At 34.0% G+C, this 23,159-nt stretch overlaps 2 protein-coding genes and 2 long non-coding RNA genes across 5 annotated transcripts in view; 1 reads left to right on the forward strand and 3 right to left on the reverse strand.

Moving 5' to 3' along the window:
* LOC139781315 (KAT8 regulatory NSL complex subunit 2-like) overlaps nucleotides 1-22,905 on the forward strand; it is a 53,858-nt gene extending 30,953 nt beyond the window's left edge. The window contains exons 8-10 of the transcript XR_011720485.1: nucleotides 20,879-20,939; nucleotides 21,519-21,603; nucleotides 21,694-22,905. The gene's annotated coding sequence lies outside the window, so the exon portion shown is untranslated. The remainder of the gene's footprint in view (nucleotides 1-20,878; nucleotides 20,940-21,518; nucleotides 21,604-21,693) is intronic.
* LOC139781329 (uncharacterized) lies at nucleotides 1,242-2,866 on the reverse strand. The gene is made up of 3 exons (XR_011720501.1): nucleotides 2,693-2,866; nucleotides 2,497-2,615; nucleotides 1,242-2,385 (listed from the first exon to the last, which is right to left on the reverse strand). It is a non-coding gene; the product is annotated as an uncharacterized lncRNA (long non-coding RNA).
* LOC139781320 (mutS protein homolog 4-like) lies at nucleotides 5,136-8,254 on the reverse strand. Of its 2 annotated transcripts, XM_071720178.1 has the most exons (4): nucleotides 8,239-8,254; nucleotides 7,604-7,785; nucleotides 7,221-7,357; nucleotides 5,136-7,149 (listed from the first exon to the last, which is right to left on the reverse strand). In XM_071720178.1, exons 2-4 carry the CDS (start codon nucleotides 7,659-7,661, stop codon nucleotides 7,039-7,041), a joined length of 306 nt encoding a protein of 101 aa, XP_071576279.1. In that variant the 5' UTR covers nucleotides 7,662-7,785; nucleotides 8,239-8,254; the 3' UTR covers nucleotides 5,136-7,038. The 2 variants fall into 2 exon arrangements, with proteins under 2 accessions (XP_071576279.1, XP_071576278.1); XM_071720177.1 differs by lacking the exon at nucleotides 8,239-8,254 and having other exon boundaries at nucleotides 7,604-8,220.
* Nucleotides 11,795-12,440, reverse strand: LOC139781318 (uncharacterized). The gene is made up of 2 exons (XR_011720488.1): nucleotides 12,147-12,440; nucleotides 11,795-12,060 (listed from the first exon to the last, which is right to left on the reverse strand). It is a non-coding gene; the product is annotated as an uncharacterized lncRNA (long non-coding RNA).
* Nucleotides 22,906-23,159: the final 254 nt, after the last annotated feature.

Consider the following 23,159-nt stretch of genomic DNA (forward strand, 5'->3'; position numbering starts at 1 on the left):
CTCTACATATTTATTGCAAGAGAACGTTTGGAACTGTCCCTCACCGATTTTGATGGGCTTTGGATGTTTTAGAGTGGCAAAAAATAACAGATACGTATTTTTTTTTATCGGCTTCGAAGCATGTTTATCGCATCGTGTGAATTGAAATATTTTGTCCGCTCCATGCATTCCATTTCAAAAATTAAATTGGCAACAATCAATACTGGAGATAATTTCGTTTTTACGAGGTAACCTTGGAGTCCGAGAGGGGAAAGATAATGAGATAAGGAGATAGTATGTAGCATACTGATAGCACATAGATTGTGATAATAGAATTGTAATAATAGGATTGTGATAATATGTGTAATTATTATTTTATTAATTTAATTATGAATTTATAAAGAAAAAGTACATAGTATATAGTGTATATACGTGCGCGCGTAATCCCGGCACTCGTCTCGACCGGTATTGAGAATTAAGCGAAAGCATAATGTAGGAAATTACATGAAATAATTCGTTATATATGTGTACTATAGCTCATATACATATTAGTGTTGCTACATGTACATACATACCGTACCGGCTCGAAGGACCACAAAAACGTTCGCGAAGTGACCGCGAGCGCGAGAGCGAGTGATGTAGAAAAACAAGTATTAATTTTGATTGAACAAATATCAAATGTCAATGTCAATTTATGTTACAGCTTGTGCCCTTGCATTATCGTGAATTTGGCGAGATATTGCATACTATATGATCTTAATTAATATATCTGAACAATTTATTTTGTATATATTAGCATAAAAAAAGACTTTTTTAACATAGAAAATGCTGTTATACAGTGATTTACATCGTTATCTATTAAAAACTATAAAGGAGAAATATCTTTATAAATTTTGTAGCCAAGGGTTCACTCATTGCATCTTTACAACGGTGTTACGTCCAACCCCAGGATTAGAATAAGAAAAACTGGGAAGCGAAGGAAAGGCTAACCAGAAGGGTAGGGGTAAGGACGCAACCAGATACTTGCAAATGTCGCTCGCAAGTACACGCTCTGAGGTGCGTGGCGCGAGTCGAACGCACTTTCAATGGCTCAGGAAGGGTCAACGTCCGTAGGGACGCTGGGACGTCTTCCGTGAGCGGTGCGATCGTCGGTCCTCTTTTAAGTCAGGGAATTTAATCCCTTTAACTTAGGATCGGACCTCATGCGATTTCGAGAGGTGGAGGTGTAGTAGGTGAGGTCTTAGATTATAAATAAATGGAAATTTATATTTAACATAAATAAAACATTTATTATAAATTTAAGTTAAGTAAACTGTCGATATTACAATAGATGAGAACTAGGCAAATTAAACGGGAGATTGAAAACATTTAAGATAGATTTAGGGATAGAGTGTATGTGAATGTGTGTATTCATCGCGGGTGTTACAAGAGTGCGGGGGTGATCGGGCAGGATTTTTTAAGGGAGACCTATTTGGAAATGGACATCCTGCCCGCTATTATTACATCGAGATCGGCATTGAATTACATAATGGTTTAATTAAGTGTGCGTGTGGTGTATATGTGTATTTGAAACTAAATTAAGTCGCAATTAAAAATAAAATATAAAGAGATGTTCGCGGGGTAGAGAGACAAGAATTTATGCATGGAAAATAAGGATACCGCCATTGAAATAAGATTAAGGTTATTTAAGGTTTTAGGACGTTTGATTTTACTGATTCCATAACCAGCTTGTTCCGTCGATTCCGTCGATTTAATTGATGTTTAATAGGGCATTATTGGAAATATAATTCGTTTAATTTAAAATAACTATTATGTTGGATTTCACTGAGGCATGAGAAAAGAGATTACTCCGAGCGGATAATCGCTAAAGCAACTAGGCGGGAGAATAACTTTAAGGAGGAACAGCGTGTGTGTCTGTGTGTGTGTGTGTGTGTCAGCAGGGATAAGGACCCTACGGTTCGTCACTCCCGTAGTATTTATTGACTCCAAACCCTCTCTGCTGTGTGTGTGCGTGTGTGCACGCGCGCGTATTTGGTAATGATTATAGCAGATGTTCGAATTGCCTCCCTTCTACCGCTTGACAGTGTGGCAATTTAAAAAACCAATCGTTTGCTTACGTAAAATCATCTTAATCATCTTCATTTTCAAATTTAAAAAGAAGTTCATGAAGTTTGAACATCGCTATATTTGCTTTTTTCGGAGGTAAGTTTCGCAATTTTTGATCTATTGTTAAACAAAAATAAGTAATTGTTAAACTGATTTCATTTTTCTCTTTTAATTCAGGCGTGGGTAAGAGCGGTTGTTCTAAGATTTGAGGAGGAGAAATAGGTTTATTCAATTCTTTTTCTGTTTTTGCTGCTTTTGCAATTCTTTCAATTGCATCATCGGCTTTCCGTTTCTTGTTGCCTAAAAAAAAGTTATTGTTATATAAGTCTATTTTATAGATGCATTTATTTCAATTATTTGTTTATAATTAATTAAAATTTCTCAATATTTTTACATATAAAATATACAAACCTTTATTTAATTCATTATCCTCAGAAGAATTATGGAGATTACCGAGTTCAGAATGTAAATCATCGTTGAAGGAAGTGTCTTCCGGTGTAGGTGTAGGTAGCGTTAAATTACTGACTGTGCTACATTGAAAAATATAATAGTTGTATATATTGTTAGAACTGCTTTTTTATTTTCAAACTATTAATTATTTACTTACTTCCTAATTTCAAGATTAAAAATATCTTTTAAAAAGCTCATTTGCTCCATAAATCGCCATGGCTTGTTCTTTTTTGCAGCTTGTCCACTTTTGCCTTTTTCTTTTATTAGATATATTCGATATGTATCGTATAAGTTCTTCCACTTCGTTTTCAAAGCTGCGACAGGGTATTGCTCTGAAACAAAGTTCACAATTAATTTTTTTAATAATAAACTAAGTATAGGCTCTCCTGAATAAATCAAATAGGAAATAGTGAGAGAGTGTTTAATATAATTTGATCAATACTTTTTTCTTTGTTAGGATTGAAAAGATCCTCAATTTCTTGCCACAGTTTGGTTTTAATTGCTTTCGTGCGTTGTGCCGATGATAAATCTTTATAATTCCATAAGGGAGGACGTTCTTGCACAGCAGCTATTAAAATTTCCTCCATTGTTGCAATTGTGATTACAGTACTGTTATCATTATTTGTGTCAATATTTTGTCTTATAATTTCGATACTTATATCACTCTGACCTTTTTCTACAACCTCACCATCAGCTTTATCAAATAAATGTACAAGATTAGAATAATACTAATTAGAATAATATTCATAACACAATATATTAAATTATTAATACTTTATTTTCTTACCTGTCTGAGGGTAAAAATAATTAGATTCGGTTATAGCAATATTTTCATATCCTTTAACGCAGAGATGAGTGATGATGGTATCACTTTCGCATTGTTACACATTATGTTATACATTATAAAACTGAAAATATATTTACGTTACAAATAATTATGGTTAATAAAGGAAAGTCATAACTTACATGCATTGTGCGTTGTAAAGAAATAGAACATGGGCAGTTATTAAAATAAGTAAAAATCGATTGTGTCAGGAAACACGTCTGCACGCCTCGGTTACGGAAAACACAATGAGCAATATGTAATAAACAATATAGTTTATGACAAATAGAGGGCGACTATGTAGCCGCCGCTATAATAACTTGTCGTATATTGCTGGCAAATTCTCAGTGTCATTTTGGAGGTTGATCGTTTGATTGCAATTGTTTGATCGTTTGATTACAACGCACAAAGCATGTAAGTTATGACTTTCCTTTATTAACCATAATTATTTGTAACGTAAACAATTTCGGTTTTCTTTTTAGTCATTACATCTGACATGCAGGCACATTGTCGTGACTAATTGCTTTGTAAGAATATGTATATACTTGAAAAGGACTCGAATTAGAGTCGAAACGACGTGTTGACTTGTTTAATTAAATTGCCAGTTATAGTCAAAGAATTCTTATACTTTAATTTAAGTACTTCGCATGTGTTCGCATTGCATAAAATTATAATCTATAAATGTTATGCAAACCTATAAAATGCAAACACGGTCAACTAAAACAAAATATCGAGAAATAAATAGTTTTTATATAGTTTTAAATATATTTTCAGAGTTTTATAATGTATGTATGCGGCATATGCGAACAACAATGCGAAAGTGATACCATCATCACTCATCCCTGCGTTAAAGGATATGAAAATATTGCTATAACCGAATCTAATTATTTTTACTTTCAGACAGGTAAGAAAATAAAGTATTAATAATTTAATATATCTTGTTATGAATATTATTTTAATTAGTATTATTCTAATCTTGTACTAATGTTGAATTTCCTCACTTTTGTAATTTTCACCTCGTCCTAAGATACAGAATCGACCCCCAGGACACAACGTCTGGCGACGCATGATGTATAATTGTTGCGTATAATTATATTTATAATATCTCACTTGAGAAGGACCAAATTATGGTCGAAACGTTGTGAATCAGAATAAATGTGTTCTGCCACCAGTTCTGCCAGTGAAAAACGCTATAAAGCCTTGTGTCTACGATGCTAGAAATCGCTCCGAGATCTCGGACGGAGAAAGAATTAACCAATCGCATTGGTCAATTGCCGAATTATTTAAATATGATTGGTCAAGTTTTTCTCGGTTCGAGATCTCGGAGCAATTTCTAGCATCGTATACACACGACCGTGGTCTGTCTTCAGCCTGTATTTATCATGGAAAATGTATCAGTAAGCAAATTACTTTCTTTTAATTAACGATTTATTATAAAATCGGTTTTGATCTAATAGTAAAAACTAATTTCAGATATTAATAATGAAAAATTCATATATTAATTTATTAATTAGCGATTACTTTTTCCAGTTAAAGATATATGTCGCTATAGCTATATGTAGTATAATTTTGTTTTCTTGATTAAACAGTGTAGAGCTAATCTCAGAAATTATTCATAAGCAACATGGTATTATTGGGACAGAAAAAGCGTAAAAATTGCAATTTTGTCCCATTTTTGTACTTGATATTGTTTAAATAAATCATTAAAAAATTGAAAAAAAATATAACCAGAAAATCTTAAAAAACCGTAATTGCAATTCTCGATGTCATAGAAGTGTACCATAAAAATTTCATTTATTTTTACTGTACAGGAGCAGAGATACATATTATGTTATTTACATGGGAAGTATATCTATATATATACAATTTCTGTAACTTTTAAAGCAGATCTCAGAAACGGGTCAGACAATCGATCGCAAATTTAACACAGGTTTTTGGGATATATAAGTGCACAATCTCTGTAAATTTCAGCTTTATCCCTCTACTTTGACATAACGGATATACATTCTTAATTAATATCTGAACAATTTATTTTGTATATTAGCATAAAAAAGACTCTTTTAACATAGAAAATGCTGTTATACAGTGATTTACATCGTTATCTATTAAAACCTATAGGGGAGAAATATATTTATAAATTTTGTAGCCAAGGGTTCACTCATCTTTACAACGGTATACCAGATTTTACTAAAATTATTTGTTTTGTTGTTAAAAATCGGCACCGAAAAAATAGTGACGACTTCGCCCCGGTGACGACTCCGCCCGGTCTCTCCTACTTAAAATATAAACTATTGGTTAGGTTCTTTGTAATTTATTATAGTTAAATACTGCTATTAGTAATAATAATAATAGTAATTATTAATTACGAGTAACGAAGTGTATTTTACAATTTCTCAATTTCAATGTTTTAGTAAACAGCGTCAAGAAAATATCTTGAAATAAAAATATCTTGAACATGAAACATTAAAGAAATATTAATGCTTGCATAACTACAAAGAAAAGAGTTATATACCTTTTTCTCCCAACTGCTGCCAACCTTCGGTTGTTTCTATTTTGTGTGATCAATATAAAGATGAATTTTGTATATTGAGGAAATGGAAAGAGAGAGAGAGAGAGTGGCTGTCATCTCTCGTTGCAAAAGTGCACATTTTGTGAAAAAAAAAGAAACAAAAGGCATGATCATAATCACAACAGATATTATATAATAAACCGTATTTTAACAATGGCAGATACAATATAAAATGAACAAGTACCCTTACGAATAAAGAAGAAGATATCGATAGCGTGGGTCGATTAGCAACGATCTCGCTAACAACGATCTACGTGTGTTAATATTTAAGTACATTGATTAAACGACATTTTTATAAGTACTTATGATCAAAACCCTGAACGAAGTCACAGCAGGAGCGCGGAGAGAAACGTCAAGGGGGTGCAGAGCAAAAGTAAAACGGACGAAGCATCGTCGACGTACAGCGGTGGATCTTATCAGGACTCCGTTTCCTCGAGGAGGTCGCAGCGGAGTTCCGGACGCGACGAGACCGCGAAGGATGTCGCCGCGCCGGAGAATCCCGCTGCGAAGACCACGGACACGCGTCGACGATGCTTCGTCCGTTTTACTTTTGCTCTGCACTTCCTTGACGTTTCTCTTCGCGCTCCTGCTGTGACTTCGTTCAGGGTTTTGACAATAAGTACCTAAGCGATCGCTCCCTGTGCTGCTTTACAATTATTCGTTTAACACTTCCTTTGTTTAACTTTGTTCCTCTTGTTACCTTTTGATTTTCGCGACGGACGGAAGGTGTCTCGAAAAACTAAGTTCATTTTCGCCGAACAACTCGCAATGACGATGGCGACTTTTTCTATCACGGAAATCCTATTGTTCGTTTCATAATTGCCAATAATAATCTGTTTTAATCGATTATCCGATTTAATCTATTACAATTGAAGCAATAATACTTTAACTCTATCTGTGTGGAAAAATATTGATACATGCCTCGATATTTAGCGCGATTAAATAAATTACGTTTGATTTAACGACGTTAACAAAATCGCGTGACCAAAACGATGCTTAATTTGTAGTATTGCGGAGCTATATTTACATGTATTTACGTATTTTAGAATTACTGCGCGTATGTGACAATTAATCATTGCTCTTAAAAATAATGCGAAAATCAGGACCATTACTAAATCTCCTCGCAAGCGTGCATTGTTTCTTCAATATTCTTCAATGTTTCTTCTTGTTTATTCAATGTTAATAGCGCCGTCGTCGTTGTGAAGGATCTGTTCTTTCGTGCCTGTGTAATCGCGAAAGTGTTAGTAAGAATTAGGTGCAATTAAGATTCTGTGTTAATCAGCGATGAGTTACCTGAATAAATTCCGCAGGCAAATCCGAGATTGTCATATTCAAACGCGGTATGATAACGTTTATATGATGGCCCAAGTATGTGTTATATTCTAAGGATAATGGAACCTTGTGTCTCACGGCTAATTGCTCCACTATGCCTATTTAAATATAGAGTTATATTTTACAGTATTACATTACATTTTATGAGGAACATTATTATTTATTTTAAAATATATTCAGTCATTTTTCAATAACTTTTATTTTACTTTTCATCGATTTCATAATATTTTTAGTGGGTGGCGCTGATGGAAATATTTTTGAAAGTATTATGAAATCGATGAAAAATGAAATAAAAGTTATTATCCTATATAGTTTAAACAAATAAAACATTTTAATGCATTTACCTTTCATGTTGCTGATCAATTCCCAATAAATCTGCTGAGCGACGTCCAGCCAACTCATTGATATTAGTTTTTATCATGCAGTGAGACACCGCAGCGCAGTAAGGAAGTGGGTCTCTCCATGAATCTCTCATCCGAATGTATCAGTTCTCGCTCTAACATCTTGAGAGTGTTTAGTATCCTCTCTGAAATATAAGGAAAGTTAAGTCTTTCGGCATTAAAAATTGGTCTAATCCAAAATCTTCGAACGTTGCGTCTAATTCGTGCATCTCTTTTCTTCTCTTCGGCTCTCATTGAATCATAATATATATATAGTTGAACTAATTTTCGTCGAATAGCTTCTTTGCATAAAGTACTTTCCGGACACTTGTAAATTTTTAAGTATTTTATTAAATTAATTAACGCAAACTCAGAGTCCAACATTTTAACGAGCTAGGTTATGCACATTTGCGGCCGGTCCTCGCGGGCCGGTCGTCGCACGAGCCCGGTTTGCCGTACGGCGCCTCTGCCCGTCAAATTAATTAACGAATCTCATTAAACTTATGCTCGTTTTAATCAGTAAGATCAGCCGCAACCCGCTACAGAGCCGGATTTTCCATTTTGACTCTTAAAAAATTTATAATAAATAAAATACAGACTCGCAGCTAAGCAACCCGACAGAGGTCTCCACTCTTACTCCTGTCGACGCTTAAGGGTCGACAGGAGTCATTTATTACTAGTTTCTATATAAAAACTCGAAAATTTTATTTTGACTATTTTTCCCAAAAATCGCTCTGTAGCAACTTGAAGGCGATGCTGCTGATTACGAATATCATAGTTAAAGTGCGATTTTCTCATTATTTTGGTAAATCCGTAATACGGATTTTACGATTCTAGTAATAAATCCCTGGTAGAAATGTCATGCATTTTTTTAGCAGTTACTGGACAGTTATATTAACTTCTGTCTAATAACTGAGAAGTAAAACTACTTGGGATTTCAATCAAGATGTAACGCTTTTCCTTCAGTTACTGCGCACAAAAGATGCGCAAAATCTGAACTCATTTACTGAACAATAACTGGACAATAAATGAACGATTGAATTGATTAATAAGCAAATCTACTGATAAAGAAATGGACAGTTTTGCCCTAGTAATATTTTATTGCTAAATGTAAAATTTTGAGGTTAATGAGAGTCATTTCAAAAAAGCTGCGCAACTATCGTTATGAGCACATAACGACGCATAACGAGTTACAGAATCGTACTACCCCTGGTAAAAATGTATGCAGTTTTCCTAGACACCCTTCCAGTTACTGTCTAGTATTACTGCATTCTCATTTGTGTAACAAGACTGCGTAGGAAATGGACAAGAACTTGATAGAATTTTATTCAGTATCTGAAGCAGTTTTCCTGGTAAAAATATATGCAGTTTGCGTGGACACCTGCCCAGTTATTGTCTAGTATTAATAGATGATTATTAGTTAAAATACTGCGCAGGAACTGGATAAGAACTCAACAAAGTTTCATTGAATGAGTTTCCATTGTTTCCAAGACATATTGTAATATTGATTCAGTTTTATAACGTGCGCGTATTATACAGTCTGTATAAAATTAATTTAAAAAATTGCGTAAAGTGTTAAAAGATCTTAAAACTGCGTGAAGAATGAGTAAACGTGTAGAAAAACATAGAGCAAGGAAAAGGAAATTGGAGGAAATAAGGAATATGACAGGACAAAATTTTGTTGCAGAAATGACAACTAATAAGGCTATAATTGTAAGTGAGCAAAAGACAACAGAAATGTATATTAATAATACAGATTTGAATTGCGATGAGAACACATCAGACTATTCTGATGATAATAATATTAATGATATAAAAAGTAAAACTAAAACTAATCCTTAAAAATAAAATTTTTGAAGAAAAATGTAAAAGTGTTTATCTATATGCAATTCGAATATAAAAATAAGGTCAATGAGAGTGTCATACTGCAAAACATCTTCGGTATATAAAATATATTATATACCGCTACTTTTAGTATAATACGCACGAAAGATTTCCTGCACTATGACTCTCATTAACCTCAAAATTTTACATTTAGCAATAAAATATTACTAGAGCAAAACTGTCCATTTCTTTATCAGTAGATTTGCTTATTAATCAATTCAATCGTTCATTTATTGTCCAGTTATTGTTCAGTAAATGAGTTCAGATTTTGTGCATCTTTTGTGCGCAGTAACTGAAGGAAAAGCGTTACATCTTGATTGGAATCCCAAGTAGTTTTACTTCTCAGTTATTAGACAGAAGTTAATATAACTGTCCAGTAACTGCTAAAAAAATGCATGACATTTCTACCAGGGTATTCTCGAATCGTTTTCATGAAACTCGCATGCGAAATTCAATGCTTTTCAAATAGAAAGTCGCATACGAAAATCATTAGGGCAGGCTCGAGAATACGGTCCCAGCACTCATGCGAGAAATGGAACGCACCCACTGTTAAGGGGATCCTGCAGTGACAAGCGAACTTCCTCGATGTCGATAATGTCAACCTTTCTAATTTTGTTTTCCCTATATCTGTCTTTGTCTAACGAAATAACATCTGTCCTTTTTTCGATTGCTCGCCATCTCTCGCAAGATCCGGCAACTACTGTTGCTGCTCTTCTTGTCATTCTGCATCCGTATTTGCATTACTAAAATAATTTTTCGATGGATCTTTTTTTGTACGCATTGAATCTTACTTCTACTTGCACGATATTATTCCTACATGTTTTCCCAAGGGCAGATGATAAACATTATGTATGTATAAACTGCAGAATTTTTGTTTTAAGCAAATATTGTCGTCAGGTGACAGCTGCGTATGTGCCCAAATAAGTAATATTTTTAATTTTTTGGTGTTTTTGATATAAAATCGCGTTTGTTACCCTAGATTTTTGTGCGGACTTTAATTCTGTAAAAGATTTTTGCAATTCTATAAAGCCAATTAAAAGATCCATCGAAAAACGATAATGTCGGTAAATCATACGGCTGCAGGATCCCCTTAAGACCTCGATATACTTAACAGACAAATTTGATATTTCTTATTATTGATTATTTTAATAGTTTGGGAATCGTTTGGGCAAGTTTAGGAATATAGTTTCATAGTTTAGGAAATAATAGTTTATTTATAATTAATAAAAATTAATTGAGCGTATAGTTAGCAGACATAATTTTAAAACCAATTTTTTTTTCTTTTTAAATCAACGTGAAATTATTTGAGAAACACGTCTGTAATGTTTTAAACGTTTGGCAAATAATGATTTCATCTGAAAATCAAGTTAGGAATCATTATTATAGCGCTAATTGTTGTATCTTTTTCGCGGATTTTAATATATATATTTATAGATTGGAATCCGGAGTAATTCCCAATCCTGCGATAATTTTCATAATAGGGAAGCTTGCGGCGGCCAATCCATATGGAATGCTGTCCTTTGTTAAAATAACGTTGACTAAATAAAGGAACTTACAAGGGGTATAAGATGAAAATTCCATTTTTTTTTTCTAACAATGGCACATTTCTAAATGTGTTTTAAAGCGCTTCGCTATTACAATTGCCACTGGAAATAAAGTAAACTCTGTTCTATGAATATATATGGATTTAAAAAAAAGCGAACTATCTTATTTTTAATAAATGCATAAGTACCGGATTAATGGATTCTATGGCAATGTATAACAAGTTCCTTTGCATGTTAATCGAATTAACGTCGAAATAATCGTAAAATATATATTTATTTTGATTAAGCTTGATCGTATGTATATATGCATATGCATATATATATTTCGTTATACTGCTTTTTATACTTAAACGTTTGTGTAAAAAATCTTTAAAAAATATTTTTATCTAGTAGTAAGTAGGTGGTCCCGGATGGTATCATTGCGTTTCCCGGGACCCCTTCTCGATGTGCCGAGAGGGACGACCGTGTGGTTTTAGCCGGTAGGCCGTACATGTAGTATCGTGGGCGATGTACATGTATGGAATCCGGCACTCCCCTTACTCCTCTCCCCGGAGGGTGAGGGGGTCTTCCCCCCTGTCAAACGGGGGGCCACTGGGTCTCAGTGGTAGAAGATTTCCACACGATAAAAAAAAAGTAGTAAGTAGGTCACAATTATATACACATCACAATTTAACATAAATAACTAAGAATAATATCTTAATTAAAGATGTAAATAATAAAATGAAAGAACTGAGCAAATTGTTATTTTATAATAAAATAAACATTTACGGACTATAATATAGACATAATTGCACTCTTCTAAGATAATCGGTTAGATTCAACTGCACGTCAGATTCATAGCGCGATATAAATGGCCCCAATCGGTGTAATTACTGTTGTCTCGTCACATTCTTCGACATTTAATTGCATATCATCACATTTCGGCCATCGTCCTGAAGGTTTTCGACAGTAGTCAATAAAGTGACCAGGAATGTTTCGATGACACCTATCAAGCTGAAAACAATAAACAGTTTTTCATGTTTAATAAGCAAATAAAACGATACATAATAAGCGATATCTATGCATATTACTAAACATACCGGTACTGTTTTACAAAATTCAGTGTAATTGGAACATCCCGAGCTGCTTCAAAGGGACAAACACTAAGAGTCTTAGTACTCGCCACGTGGCCCTCTCCTGGATTTTCAAGGTCCGAGGGGAAGATCCGGACACCGCCGCAACTGCGGTGCTCTTCGTGTTCCAAACCCTATCTCCCTGCTAGAGGTTTCCTAGAGTAATCCTAGTTACACATTTCGGGCCGATTCCCGAGACGACGCCTCCTATTCCCCCACTGCCGCTCGAGACTCGGCGGCCGAGCCGCCGACAGCGCGCTTGACACTGTAGACGGAGAGCTGGCTACATAAAAATGCAAGGTATAAGGTACATGAAATATTTATAGCTAGAGAGGTTCCATTAGCACTCCCGGACACTGAGTGACCAGTCTGCCTGCGCGTTTAGGAAGATTAAGGCGGGGGCGGACGGTCAAAAATGACAAATTTTACAAGGAAAAAAATGATAAAGCTCAGGGATAAAAATTATGGGAATGTTAAGTATTTGTTGCTACGAAACGCGGAAAATTATTGGCAGACGATTTCGTGGAAGAGAAAGCGCCGGCAGACTGCAACAAAGCGGCGTTAACTTTTGTGAAAAAAAAATGATAAGCTTCATGATTAAAAATTATTGGTAATAATTACTAAACTGTTAACGAAGCTATGTGCTAAATGGCAGACGAAAAAACTGAAGACAACGTCGAGGCAGACTGTAATGAAGAGCGCGGTTTCGATCGCGCTTAACGAGTTAGTTCCGTACGATGCGTTACTACGATATGTTATTTTGTTAATTATATTATGTCGACAATAAGATAACAATTTCTATATTATATATATATAATAAGTGCTAAAAGATATGTTTAACATTAGAATAATTTTTTTATTAACAAAAAAATACTATAAAAAATTGTAGACTTATTCTATTTCGCTGTTTGCATCGGATTCATCGTACTGCATATCTTCTTCGCTTTCGCAATTGATATCATCCTCAGATTCGATTTCGTTGATATCTGCTGAAAAACGACATTAAAAATTAAAAATGACTATTAACAAATATGAGATTGAAAGCGTGTGCAAAGATTTGTACCTTCAGATTGTTCTTGATCAATAACAACGTCTTTAACACTAGATGGTATCTGAGGTCCATCGAACCATCGGAACTGGTATTTGGAGTTGATTATGACCCATCCGCAGTCTTCTGGTACCAAAAAAGTCACCTACAAAATTTTGACGCTTCATCGATACCTCCTTGTGCAGCTGAATTAAGACCGCAATTCTTAAGATCTATGTATATCGCCAGATTATGGAGCCACGCTCACAAGAAAATTCCGACTTTTTTGGTACCAGAAGACTGCGGATGGGTGATAATCAACTCCAAATACCAGTTCCAATCTAGTTCGCAATCTTTCAGAAATTTGTCACAAATATTTTAAATGCAATGTTGCGTTTGATATGTTACAGAAATATTATTCGTGCAAAATAAACGTAATAATACTTTTATAATGCTTTAGAAATGTTTCTGAAATATTGTATCTGCTACATTTTTTTTGCAATATTACAGAAACTTACAAATATTGTAAACAACTTTCTGAAAAATTTCAGACATATTGTTAATGCAATATTACAAAAAACATGGTGCAGGTACATTTTTGAAATATTTTAGATGCATAGTTACAAATGAAATGTTAATGAAATATTTCTGCATTATTTCCGAATATTTCAATATTTCAGCAACATAACATGCCGAATGGGTATATATATATACACTGGGCAACAAAATTATCGCAACAAAAATTTACGTAAAAAATTTGCCCAACTTCAAATAAGCATAACTCCGCGAAAAATTGTCATATCTGAAAGATTTTTTTTTCATTTTAAAGGGTGAAGTCTGTATTTTAAGGAACCATTGTTAGATTTTGAATTTAGCCTCCCGCCCTCCCGCCGTTCTTCCAAAAGTAAGGACGTGTTACGTCTCCAAAAAATTGCATACTTTGACACATTCTACGGAGTAGAATGAATTTTTTTCGTAACTATCATGGCAACCATCGTAAAATATGGACTTTTCCCTGCAAATTAAAAAAAAAATTAAGTCCGTACGATTTTTTTTCGCCGAGTTATGGCTTATCAAAGTTACCTATGCATTTTTGTGCATTTAATCACCGCCAACATTAGTATTACCCGATGAACACTTCGGGGAGGTTATTGGTCGGATTTTGCCTATCGTGTATGTGTGTGTGTGTTAGCAGAGATTTGCGCAAACTAATTTTTATTCAAACGAGGCATTGTTACGATTTTGTCTTTTGGTTCCGAATGAGCAATACAATACAGTGACTGCAATACTGTGAAGTTTTGTAATACTGAAGTAAGTAACTTCACAGTACATTACTTCTGTAAGTATAACTTCACAGTATTGCAATCACTGTATTGTATCGTTAATTCGAAAACAAACGACAAAATCGTAACAATTCCTCGTTTGAATGAAAATCAGTGTGCCCAAATCTCTGCTAACACACACACACACACACACACACACACACACACACACACACACGATAGGCAAAATCCGACCAATAACGTCCCCGTAGTGTTCATCGGGTAATACTAATGTTGGCGGTGATTGAATGCACAAAAATGCATAGGTAACTTTGATAAGCCATAACTCGGCGAAAAAAAATCGTACAGACTTAATTTTTTTTTTAATTTGCAGGGAAAAGTCCATATTTTACGATGGTTGCCATGATAGTTACGAAAAAAATTCATTCTACTCCGTAGAATGTGTCAAAGTATGCAATTTTTGGAGACGTAACACGTCCTTACTTTTGGAAGAACGGCGGGAGAGCGGGAGGCTAAATTCAAAATCTAACAATGGTTCCTTAAAATACAGACTTCACCCTTTAAAATGAAAAAAAAATCTTTCAGATACGACAATTTTTCGCGGAGTTATGCTTATTTGAAGTTGGGCAAATTTTTTACGTAAATTTTTGTTGCGATAATTTTGTTGCCCAGTGTATATAGGCTGAGACCAAGGGATCGATCATGTATATATCTTTTCCCCTAAGACGGAAACGTGAAAAGTGAAAAGTTTATCTCTTTCTATTCAACACCAATAAGAAAGAGATAGTTACATGAAACTTTTCACTTTTCACGTTTCCGCTCTAGGGAAAAAGTTACATGATCGCTACCCAGGCCTGGATTCGGGGAGCGCGCTATTAGCGCTATTTGCTTATTCTATATCCTTTTTTACACCTGATGAGCGATAAAGATAGAATGATGCAATAATTATTGCATGTTATTATTATTTTTTGATTTTATTTATTTATTTTTGATTATTATTTATTTATTTATTTATTTATTTATTTATTTATTTACTTATTAGTTATTATGTATTTATACGTGTTATTGTATTATTTTTGTAGTATCACTTACAACTGCAAGGAAAGCAGCCGCAAACGCTACGTATATAGATATATGTATAAGTTATACTGTATTACTTTTTATTTAGCATTTATATTTTATAACAATCTGTGTACTTTCTTTGCTTTAAATTTTAAATTTTAATTTTTAAAAATAATTGGAAAGTTTTAGTTTTAAAATTTAGCAGTTTTCTTTTATCTAGTTCCTTTATTATTTTTATTTCCTGTATTCAATATTTTACTGATTAACAAATTTATTGGTAAAAAAATACATTTTATATTAATATAACATACTTAATGTTGTTTTACAGAAAAAAGTAATGATAAAAATTGGAGGAAATACACCACGCCTAACAATTCATCTCATTCTTGAAAGAGTAATATTTGCTAATAAATGTGCTTTGGACCGCTCATGGGGATAACTCCGATAACTTTGAAAAGTGTGTTCGCGGAACAAAATAATATATACAGAATATTCTTAGTTACAAGGATTTATGAATAATAGGAATAAAATAGTTAACTAATAAAGTAATTAAAAATGAGTATTCGACGGATATATATATGTGCTTACCAATGCCAAAACTATTATCAATAAGAGGCAGTTCTCGATGACACAGTAAAACTTCAGCAATTATATGAGATCAACTGAAACAGTGCGTGAAACAACTCGAAAAAATGCGTTTTGGCGTTAAACTTATAATACAAATAGACACAAAATACAATATATTTTCTATTTATTTCGATTATATTCTGGAAAAACAAAAACATTTTTTCGTATAAGATATTCGAAAAAAATAATGCGTACATGCACATATATGCCGTCGTAATAAGTTCACCGAAACAATAGAGCACTAGATGGAAATCGTTATTTTGATCGAGAAACGACTTACATTTAATAATTATCAACCACATTGTGATAAAAACTTTGCGAACAAAATTACATAAGTTTAGCAACACCTGAAGGAATATTCGCATTCGACAAGTCGACTCAAAGCTTTATACAAATTAATGTCAAAACTTAATTAATACTATAATTTAAATTCCACGGAACTTTCTATTGATGCTTTAAAAACTGTTCGCACAATCTGGTATTGATAATTATTACAAGGGCAGCATTTCCGGCGCGACATACGCCGGGCAGCCGCGCCGGTCGGTCAGTTTGTCGTCGTCGTTCTCCACGGTCACCGCATCCTCGAGGCTCTCCAGGCGAAGCCGCGTTCTCCCCTCGTCGGCGAAGACAAACTTCCTTGGAGCTTGAGGTCTCTCAGCACGACCCCGTACTCGTGACAAGTCGCCCTAGCCGCTTGCCGGAAGAGTCGTCTCGCCTATTTTTCGTGAACGAAAGCTACATTCATATATCTATAAGATTTCATTTTTCTGATATAATATCTTTGTAAGTTATCGATTGCAATCGTTTCCAATAAAATTTGTGGAGTCAATTACGAGATCTTAAAAACTGTTGTGCAAAAAATAACATTTTACTTGCGTTTCTGTTTCAATTCTCAAACGTTTGTTCGCATACAAAGCGATATTGCTCTTGAACGAGCTCTTTCACGATGCCTACATATATTTAAATTATGCAACATAAGCGTGAATATTGCGCGCACATATAGCGGAGACCGGTGAACCATGACTGACCACGAGCCAAAAAAATTCAAACTCTGAAAAGTACCTACTTTTAAACGTAAGATTTTTTGTCTCATTTTTTTTAATAATTAAAGCACTATGTATATTTTAAAATTTATTTAGTGTATTTGGCAAATATTAATTAGTTTTTGAGAAAAAAATTAAAACACATTTTTTTTAGAAAAGAATTAAAACACATTTTAGATTTAGGGTAATCCAGAATGTTCATTCTGGATTATCCTAAACAGTCACCCATGGTACCCCGTGGCTCATGGGTCCCCGGTCTCCCCTAATCATTTTTCATGAACGAGACAAATCGACAGTGAGAGAGAGAGAGAGAGAGAGAGAGAGAGAGAGAGAGAGAGAGAGAGAGAGAGAGAGAGAGAGAGAGAGAGAGAGAGAGAGAGAGCGTGTGCGTCGCTTCTTTTATCAATTTATTACAAATTTCTATAGCAATTTTATAAAAAATAAAAAAATTTGTTTAAAAATTGCAATTATATAAATGGCAAAAAACGGATTATATGTGAGTTTGTATGTGCGTGCGTGTATGTGCGCAAAATATAAATTGATTAACGATAACAACCGATTGGGAGAAATTTTATTATCTTCTATCTATCTATATATATAAAATAGAATATCTGTATGTCTGTATGTTCTTTATATATACATTCCTACATTTTTTGACCGATCTGAACCAACTTTGGCATAGTTACTCGATCTATACGTCTCTGCGCAATAAATAGGCTACCATGCATGAAAACTGGACACATCCCACTCCCTCCTCCTAATTTCATCCCCTTCAGTGCATCTTATATACATTTCTTTTTCACTTCTTTTTGCAGAAATTGTTGAAAAATATAAAACAATATACAACATTGTAAAATTTTATTTAAATAAATTACCTTAAAGTACCCAGCGTTGCTAGAGCTTTTTTTATGTGGAACAACTGCATTTGTGGTAATGTGGAAATTAAACAATAACATTTTGAATTCATAATGTTTGTTTTATTAATCTAAGTTCTATTTTCTATTTTATTAATCAAAGATTCAAAAAGCAAAGAAGAAAAGTTCTTTGTCGCTTTACGTTCTATTTTATTAATCAAAAAGTTTATTATTCAAATGCATTGCAATACACAATATTTTTAGTTTTTCCCTCCTAAGCGAAAAATTAATGAAAGCGCCAGTTAAAATCAGATAGAAATCGCGAAACGTACAGTTAATTTTGAAATCGGGTAGAGATCGCGAAGCGTACTATTATTGACAAGAAATTATTGTTTACAAACTAATGCCAAGGAGATTCGAAGCAGCGAACCTTCAAGTCGAACGGCGCAGCCACAACATACAAATCTATCGATTTTGTCATGGAAAGTGAGCAAGCTTTATTTTATCCCATTGAGTTCTTAAATTATTTGGAAACGGCTGGAATGCCACGACACAGATTAATTTTGAAAATTGAATCATCGATAATATTATTGCGTAATCTGGACCCACCTAAATTGTGCAATGGAACCAGGTTGTGTGAAGAAACTCATGCCCAACGTGAAAGCGACGTAGAAGCGACAATATATATATATTAACTGGCAGTGCTAAAGGGGAAGATGTGTTCATTCCACGGATTCCTATAATACCCCCTGACATGCCATTCGATTTCAAGCGATTGCAATATCCAGTATACATGACTTGCATTTGCAATGACTATAAATAAAGCTCAAGGACAGTCACTCAAGGTAGCAGGCATTAACTTAGAAAGTCCATGCTTTTTCCCATGGACAACTATATGTAGCTTGCTCCAGAGTGGGCACGCCAAAATATTTATATGTCTTTGCTTCGTAAGGGAAAACCAGCCTCTGAAAATCTCAATCCATCAATTCTTATTCCGAAGTTACGGATCCAATTTGCCGACTTTCCTTACCTACATTAGTCTAGAAAACCAAAAATATTGTATATCGCAAAGCATTAGAATAATAAATTAGTCATGTTGCAATAATTGATTAATATATGTATGTCCTTAGTATAGCAAAATAAAGAGAAAATCTTGATGAATTTAAAAAATAAATATCACTATGAATCAATTTCAATGTTATTGTTTGATTTTCACATTACCACAAATTGTTACCGCAGTTGTTCCAGATAAAAGAAGCCCGGGCAACGCCGGGTATTTTAAGCTAGTAAATCATAATAATGAGCATCAGATATCAGAGTTTTATTAGTAACTAATACATTCTTTCAGGACTTTCAGTTAAAGTGCTTTGTGAGTTTACTTTTTTCAACTACGATCAAATGTTCTTTTTCGCAAAAATCTGAAATCACTGAAAGGATATATCGTATAGGTTCATATATTTACGATTCTCTTTTCTCTTTTCAGTTCGAAATTTAGAGAATAACTGAAGAAAATGAATTTTTTTATTTTACATACTTGTACGGTTTTAATGTAGACAGTCTAGGCCCGGTGAAATATGATTTATATCAAAATATTGTAGTGTTTTACGCGATTATTTACTTCTCAACCTTAAAATGTATTATAAATGTATACTTTAATTTATATCTTTTACGTACAGGATAAATTTTAATATAATAAAAAGATTTATTTAATTAGGGGAACTGTGCATAATATCGCATCCCATTTTTAAGAAGCATTTGACGACATCGAAAAAAAGTATTCCTTACATATTTTTATTAGAAATACAATATTATGACACAATATACACTGGAAATAGAAATAACTCAAAATAAGGCATATAAGATTGTAGGTAAATAAGATATCCTCTTTTAACGATTAAGAAAGCCCATGGAGTTTCACGGACTATAGGGTGGGATAATGTAATTAGCATCCCGCGTTGCCGATTTACTCTCGAAAAAAGAGCTTGTTACTCGTTGGATAGGAGGCTGAGGGAGCGTCAGAGATATTCTAGAGGCAAACTAGTTAAGAAAAATGGGTTGTATAATGATGAATTAGGAACATCACAAGGAAGAAATATAACCGATTAAAGCATTACAATAATGGTTACCAACGAATATCTCTAATTTAGGAATAAAATTAGACACAATATCACATGTTTTCAGCAGAAATTCGTTCTTAATAGTACGTATCTTTTTTGCTCTATTAATAACGGAAGATACCTCTTGCGAAATTTCGAAACCTCGTTAAAACTATGAACTGCCACGCTACTGTTTATATCACAATTCAAATTGAAATAAAACAAAAGGAACAAGAGCGATTTTATGATTCTCGTAGCCGTAACTGTATGTCTGCGCTCTTCTAGCCTGTGTGCGCTCATGTGCGCTATCTCCATTCCACGGCGTCGATCGCGTCGATGGCAAATGGCAAGTGGTGGGACTGGTGGGAGATCTCCAGATTGCACACTGTCACTGTGGGTACGCACACAGAGACGCTCTGTGTGTGTAAGTGAAGGGGGCTGCCATGCGCGGGCTCGAAGCTCGAATTGGTCGAAAGTGTCGAAACCATACCACTGATTCCACCCTCTATTACAATTGCGCAGGCTCGGAATCGCAGCGCGATTCAAAACACTCATACCTGTTCTATCACTTATATCATAGCTGTTTCGACCGCCGAGTGAGAATGATTACTAACAAACTGGTTTTATATTGTATAATAGTTTTTATTACTTTATTAATGATTTTTATTCTTTTCTTATTGTGTTATTGGGGGAAAAAAATTGAGAAGTACCTTCAATACTACGATGGAAATACATCGATGAGCGCGGAGCAGGACTCGACATCAAAACGTAAGTCAGTCAGCTCTCTCTCTCTCTCTCTCTCTCTCTCTCTCTCTCTCTCTCTCTCTCTCTCTCCTCTCTCTCTCTCTCTCTCTCTCTCTCTCTCTCTCTCTCTCTCTCTCTCTCTCTCTCTCTCTCTCTCTCTCTCTCTCTCTCTCTCTCTCTCTCTCTCTCTCTCTCTCTCTCTCTCTCTCTCTCTCTCTCTCTCTCTCTCTCTCTTCATATATTTAAGACCGTTCATAAGTACGATGTTAAGATGTTATGAACCAATCACAGAGCCGTATTAGCATCTTAAGGCATTACTTATAAGAGCCGATTTCATAGTTTCCGATTAACTTGATCCTCCGATTAAACTCACTCTTCATCTCTTTTCAACTTCCCCCCTTAGAAACTATTCTATTTTAATAAAAATTAATTTAAAAGTAAACGGTTTCTTTTTTGTCAACCGCGACAGTATTGAATTTTAGATAAGAATGTTCCCCATTTTATCAACTGTCGGCAATGATAAAATGGGGAACATTCTTATCTACAATTCTTATCTACAGACGGTCTTAAATATATGAATACCAGCCTATATGTTTGTTTCAGAAGAGGACATCGAGTTAGAAACAGTTTCAACTCGTTATTAAAAAATCGAAAAACTTGTTTGCATAGGTTGATATAGAAGATTATGGTAAGTGTATTAACTAGAAAGAAAAGAATTTTTTTATGTTCTTTATTGTTAATAGTTGATTGTTAATAGTTGATTTTACACTTATTACAGGTTCTATGAGTGATGGAGGTATTTGGGTCTGAATCCGCACTTGGTTCTGTTTTGGAGGAAGGCTCTATTGATCTGTCACAGCTAGAGTTGGTGAACTCTAGTCGCAGCCATGTGGTGCACTCCCCAATTCAAATATGTTTTCACATTTTTTTGTTTCTCTGTATTCTCAAATATAATCTTAAAGAGATACTCTGAAGGTAACAACAGTTATATCTTTCGAACAATCGCAACTATTATAGTAAACTCTTGCATGCCTAACAAATAAAATCATTACAGATATTATCATACATGGCATATAAATAATAAAATAATATTGTTGCGCTCGCCGCGTCACTCTTCTACACTCACACTCGCACGCTCGCACTCCCGAAGCTCGCGGAAATAAAGAAAATACCGTGAAAAGGAAAACAGTCTTATGTCCATTTCTACCAATGTAGATTAACTTTAATCGCGGTTTAACTTACTTTTTATCTTTTTCTAGTTCTTAAAATTAGAGAAAGATAAAAGGTAAGTTAAACCAAGATCAAAGTTAATCTATATTGGTAGAAACGGATATTAGAGCCACTTTGACCAAGCTCCGATTAACTTTATCGTTGATTAGTCCATTGAAAATGACCAATCACATTTGCTCATTAAGCAGATTGACAAATGCGATTGGTCATTTCCAATAGACTAATCAATGAAGTAAATCGAAGCTTGGTCGAAGTGGCCCTTAACGTTTATTATAGACTCGTTACAAGATGAGCGTGGACACACGTCCGAACGGTCCAGCGGCTCGAGAACAAATCTTCAAGGAGATGTTTTTAAGTTCAGCTTGCAACGAGTGTCTCAGCACGAGTGCAACAATATCATTTCTTATTACATTACATATGAAAGACAAGTATCACTAATAATATTATTAATTATATCTATCTATGATCTTATCTATGTTATTAATACATATAAAAAAAGAAAAGTACATTAGCACTTAAATTTAAAAAAAATTGTTGTAAAAAAACAACGATATTGTATGTAACTTTGACGAATATGTTTGTCAAGTTTTTCGTATGACGTACGACAGACTCACAGACAAGCACGTCGTATAGTTTATCAGAAGAAGAGGAGAAAGAAGGATTAAGAAGAATATTTAACGTACAATTATATTACGTAGAGTATACAATGTGGTTAATCTTATGTAACTATGTTCAAATGAACATAGCAAAACTGTATTAAGTTTATTTAACTCAGTTTTTTCATCAAAGCGTACAAAACTAGTATTAAGTTAAAGTTTATATAACTGAGTTCTTTATTTTAAAAGCTTCTGATTCATTGCAAAAATGTTGAATTACGACATTAAAAGCAAGAAATTATATTAATCTTTTTGCGGTATAATTTGCATTTAAAGAAAACCAAAAGTTTTGTTAAAAATTCATACATAAATTTTATATTATATAAATTTCGTTTATATTATTATAAATTTTATATAA

The sequence above is a fragment of the Temnothorax nylanderi genome, unplaced genomic scaffold, assembly GCF_030848795.1.
Source record: "Temnothorax nylanderi isolate EJ_2023f unplaced genomic scaffold, tnyl_v1.0 TNYL_tig0329_pilon, whole genome shotgun sequence".
Lineage (NCBI taxonomy): Eukaryota > Metazoa > Arthropoda > Insecta > Hymenoptera > Formicidae > Temnothorax > Temnothorax nylanderi.

What these genes read in the sequence shown, in the direction of transcription:
- LOC139781320 (XM_071720178.1), bottom strand. Translation starts at nt 7,661, where the DNA reads ATGAGTTGGCTGGACGTCGCTCAGCAGATTTATTGGGAATTGATCAGC. An exon ending in ATTGATCAGCAACATGAAAG is followed by an intron (nt 7,358 to 7,603) that starts GTAAATGCATTA and finishes ATATTTAAATAG; the next exon opens with GCATAGTGGAGCAATTAGCC. An exon ending in TGCCTGCGGAATTTATTCAG is followed by an intron (nt 7,150 to 7,220) that starts GTAACTCATCGC and finishes GCGATTACACAG; the next exon opens with GCACGAAAGAACAGATCCTT.